The sequence below is a fragment of the Narcine bancroftii genome, chromosome 1 (assembly GCF_036971445.1).
Source record: "Narcine bancroftii isolate sNarBan1 chromosome 1, sNarBan1.hap1, whole genome shotgun sequence".
Taxonomy (NCBI): domain Eukaryota; kingdom Metazoa; phylum Chordata; class Chondrichthyes; order Torpediniformes; family Narcinidae; genus Narcine; species Narcine bancroftii.
The window spans coordinates 101687170-101692484 of NC_091469.1; the positions used below are offsets into that span (position 1 = coordinate 101687170).

General features: G+C 40.4%; 1 protein-coding gene across 1 annotated transcript; it reads left to right on the forward strand.

The window, feature by feature from the left end:
• The first annotated feature begins 3921 nt into the window (after positions 1-3921).
• Positions 3922-4434, forward strand: LOC138741239 (RING finger protein 224-like). The gene has a single exon (XM_069895037.1). It carries the CDS (start codon positions 3922-3924, stop codon positions 4432-4434), a length of 513 nt encoding a protein of 170 aa, XP_069751138.1.
• Positions 4435-5315: the final 881 nt, after the last annotated feature.

Here is a 5315-nt window from a genome sequence, read left to right on the forward strand (position 1 = left end):
GAAATTCACTGCCTACTGAATCAGTGGAGGCTACCTCAGTAAATATACTTAAGACAAAGTTGGATAGATTTTTACATAGTGGGGGAATTAAGGGATACTGTATGGGGAAAAGGCATCAGATCATCTCATTGAATACTGAAGCAGGCTTGATATGCCAGATAGCCTAATCCTGCTCCTATTTCTTATGTTGATACATTGATATATAATAAGCAAGAAGGTAGACATTGAGAAGTTTCCACAGGTTGATGGGAATGTTGGTTGCAATTACAAACAGATCAGCCCATTCTTATTGAATGGTGGAGCAGGTTTAAGGGCTGAGTCAACTGCTCCAAATTCATAAATTTGCAAGTTCCTTAAACATGTATAAGTTAGATAGATGGTAACATGTTACATGTACAAGTTACATGGATAGACATACAGTATGCAATCTAAAGTATATAACCATATAACCATTTATGGATAACAGTTGGTTTTATGTTACAGTTCAATTCTTTGAAGACTTGAAAAAACATCCACTTCACAATTTAGTTTCCAGACCATAGTATCTGACTGTAGGATAATGCAACAAAAAGACACAACATAAGACCCCTTGGAGATTAGAAATGGATACTTACTCCTTGCACCCTCTTAAGGAAAACTGGTCAAACAAAATGCCAAAACATTTTACATCAGCATTAAGCTGAGCTGTTTCAGAACAAACGTGCATGAAAATATGATTAGGCTCATTTTGAACAGTCAGCACATCTTCTTCTTTGGCTTGCCTTTGCGGACGAAGATTTATGGAGGGGTAATGTCCACGTCAGCTGCAGGCTCGTTTGTGGCTGACAAGTCCGATGCGGGAGAGGCAGACACGGTTGCAGCAGTTGCAAGGGTAAATTGGTTGATTGGGGTTGGGTGTTGGGTTTTTCCTTTTGCAAAATATACAAAATATACAAAATAAAGAAGGCACTGCATTGCAGTCATTTTAGTTCACATGAACAAAACAACACGATCTAACCCTCCTATGTATCCTTCCCAGATCTCAGATCGGATACTATTTATTGTCATGTAATAAAACAGAAATGTAATATTACATAAAATTGCCTTTCGCCTGTCATAAATTTTGAGACATACTGCACAATAACAGGCCTTTTCGGCCCATGAGCCTAGGCTACCCAATTACACCCCAGTATGTTTTTGAATGGTGGGAGGAAACCAGAATGCCTGAGGAAACCCACACAGACAGACAGCACCAGATTTGAATCCTGGTTACTAGTGCTGTTACAGCATTGCACTAACTACTTGCTAACCGTGCTGCCCCAAAGATTTGCCATTAGTATGAGCATTGCCTGCTGATGCCCTTGCAGTCAGAGAAGCAAAAGGAAGCCCTCAGCACCCAGGGCCCTTCGGGAGCCCTTCTTGCCCTCACTATTCTCTAGAACCCTGATTCCGATTCTTGGTTCTCATGAACCAGATTCCAGCAGCCCGCAGCCTGGTGTGAGTCCTTTGACCTCAAGTTGCCAGCAGCATGCAGACTGTGTGGATTGCTCGTTTGTAGGTTACCAACAGCTCACTGCCTGTGTGGGTCCTTCAGCTGCAGAACCTCTTGCTGGTCCACCTCTGTCATGAACTAACAACCTTTTTTAATCTTGTTAGGGACATAGAGACTATGTTAGCACTAACAAAGGAACAGCAATGGCAAATATTCACCAGACAATGGTAAATTCAAAATAATAGCTTTTATTAAACTTTAATAAATGACATTTCTTTTAAATTCTAAATTTAAGGCCCCACTATGCACAAAGTGTGTGTGTGTGTGTGTGTGTGTGTGTGTGTGTGTGTGTGTGTGTGTGTGTGTGTGTGTGTGCGTGCGTGCGTGCGCGCATTAAAGTCCCAAACTCTGAAAAGTCAGATTTTAAAACCTCAGCATCATTTTGGTTTTGCTTGAAGGTCTTAAATTTTCAATTCAGAAATAATTATAAAGCCCTTTTAAACATCTCTTGATGAGCTGTCTTTTATAGAGCTATTCTTCAAACAGGAGTGACCATTTTCTGGGCACAAATGAGAAATGGTCTTACTTATTTAAAAGCCACTTATGTTGTATCTCCTGTAAATAAGATAATACAAATCCTGTCTTTCCAGGTCGAATTTTCTTCTTCACTTTTCTCTTCAAGGAACACGGACTTTTCTTCCACAATGAGGCCACACTCCTTATTTTCGAAAGAGCAGTCGGAAAGTGGGTTCCCTTTTGAAATCCACTTATTTTCCATACTCCCCTTTTATTAGGAGTAACACATAACAGCACCTCTTCTGGTTACTGTAATTCAACCCTCTCTTTCACAAGGTTCCAACTCCTGTATTCTTGACTTCTGAAACTAATTCAAAATGTCTGAATTTGATAATATATTTCTCCATATCTCTCATGTCACATAGTATATTACTGTCTTTGAAGTTCATAATGTCTTTTCACACAGATGTGTTAAAAGCATCTATGTCCATTTATGCCTCCGTGATGTCTGCCCGCATGGACACAAAATGACTGTATGTTTATACAGGTGCTTCTGAGGTAACACCTATTGTTTCCAGTATCTCAAGAACTATCAAAAATCCTTTCATCACTTGACTTCAACTTCAATCAATAGCCATTCCGTCTCTGCAAATGGCTCTCCATCTTCCATCTCACAGAACTGTGTGTGTTTAAAATGCTAATCTGTTGTCTTTGTGCTGAAGCCAGCCAACATTAGGGTTGCAAAGAACCATGTCTCTAAGCCCTGCCCACACAAAACTTATTAAACCATATCTAGATAAAATATAGTTTTAACATTAAACTAAGGATTAATATTAACACAGATCCGTTACAGCCACCATGATCACCATCTTTGGAGTAGTCTCCTCTGCTTCTCCTTCTCAATGGGAGGGGAAGTGTTCTCCCCATTACTGGTGCCCTGCACCAATCTGCTGCTACCCGAGAGTCTGCAACCACTCAAGGCCGCTGCTGAACACAGGCGCTGTCATCTTGGAGCCAAATCCCACAGTCACAGGATTTTAAATAAAACATCGTAGGCTGCTTTAATTGTCCATTTAAAGCCTGTACAAAGTTGTTGGCAGTCAATCAGGATGGTAGGACTCCAAGGGAGACTGCTGTGTCTCCACTCCTCACTCTCATTGGGTCCACACCAACAGCAGTGTTGCCATTACAACAGCTCCGGCAGCACCACCATTTTTTTCTGAGCGTAGACACAGCTTTGAGTCTTAAAAGCATACAACATTGCTGAATCTGTCTGCCGATGTTACTATCTTAATCTGCTGGTGTTTACTACCCCTCTAGAAAAAGTCTCTCAAGCCACTCCTGCATCAGTCAGTTCCCAACACAATGGGTCTGAGCTGTTTGCTTGAGGAAATGAAAAAGAATTTGTACTAGAAAATTGTACTGGCGAGTACTTTGATTACTGATACATTACAATTAATTCAGTACAGTTGCAAGAGTATTCAACTATATTCTCAACATCTTTATTTTTCTGACTGCTCCATATCGTTCACCACAAAAACCTATATTGAAATCATCCAATGTACACTGTGTGTCACTGAATCCAGAGACTTGGCCATATGCTCCATAGTGCAGTACTGATGTAGGGCTCCAATGATGGAAGTACCTTCTTTTAGGTAAAACTGCTACCTTTTGAGGAATATAAAATCTCCCAAGGTAATATTTTGAACTGAAGAGGTGTGTCCCTGTAACCCTTGCCAATGTTTATACTCAGTGCATATCACAAAAAACAAATGACCTGATCATTATCCCTGTGAGAGTTTACTGTGAGCTAAATTAGCTTCTGCATTTCCCTATAGTACAACAGAGTTCAAAATTCAAAATGATTTAATTGAATCAGGAAAGGGGCAATGTAATGGCTTGTGCTTTAGTCTCTGTGTTTTTAATCTCTTCAGATGTTCTGCAGGAAGGATCAACCTGAGGCTACCCAGCTCAAGGATTCAAAGGACACCACAGATGGGGACGTATCCGTATGTATTCTTCCAGCTCAACATAAGAACATTGAATGTATTATCTGCTACTCCATCTACAACCTTACCGACAGGCTGCCTCGGAAGCTTTACTGTGGGCACACCTTTTGCCAGGCCTGCCTGCAGAGACTAGGCACCATGTTAAATGGGCAAAAATGGATCCCATGTCCTCAGTGCCGTCAGAATACCCCATGCCCTCGTGGTGGTGTCATCATGCTTGAACTGGACTTGAATATTTTTTTGGCTCTGAAGACCGAAGTGGAGCCCGTCAAAACAGCACTGAGACCTGAGGTGGATTTACAACACAAAGTTAAGGGTCATTGTGCCTCACAGCCAATCACTGAGCAACCTGCAGCTCTGTGTCAAGATACCCCACAAGAGCCACACTTTTCCAGAAGTCCTTGCTGTACTTGGTGTGCTGGCTGTTGCTGTGGGTAACAAGTTTGCTTGCAAGAATAATCAATGGTAACCACCACATGAATTCAATCTAACTCAGTACAGTCAACATCACTGAAAACTACATATATCAATCACACTGTAGTTTACCTGATGTTAAAAGATATCCAGAAGTAGAACAAATGGACAGTATGGCACAAAGCTGAGTGAACTAAATGGATCAATTATGACTGATGAGTGCATTGGATAGTGTCACAATCCCGAAGATTGCTCTTTTTTTGAAAATTATATCGTAAAAAATAAACATTTAATTATTGTAAAAATGAAATAATATCCATACTTTTCAAAATAATAAGAGCATCTTTCAGTGTTTGATTCAATCTTTAAGAAAGTCATTTGGACTGACAATGTCCCCTTTGGGAACATCATTTGGACTGGGATTCCTTCACTGGAAACATGACGAGGTGTAGTTATGTTTTTGGAAATGTAATATGGATTATACTTCACCTTTAAAAGAACCATGAGCAAGGCTCATCTTGTCAATGAGGAAAATGTCCCATTGATAACAAAGAAGATCATGATGTGAGCCAAAATGTCAATAAGAATAATGTCATAGCAGTCAACTGATTTGAGGTGCTTGAATGGTGGAATCTACGACCTTGTGCATATTATGCCATAAGGATAAAAGGGATATCCACTTATATCAGGGCTCTGAACTCTCATCATTTCACTTTTGAATTTAAATTTTAAATTTAGACATACAGGCCCTTTCAGCCCACGAGCCTATAGCACCTAATTGACCTTCAACCCCCACTACATTTTGAACAGTGGGAAGAAACTGGAGCCCCAGGAAAACCTACACAGACACAGGGAGAACATATAAACTTCTTTCAGACATCGCAAGATTCCAACCCCTTTCCTGA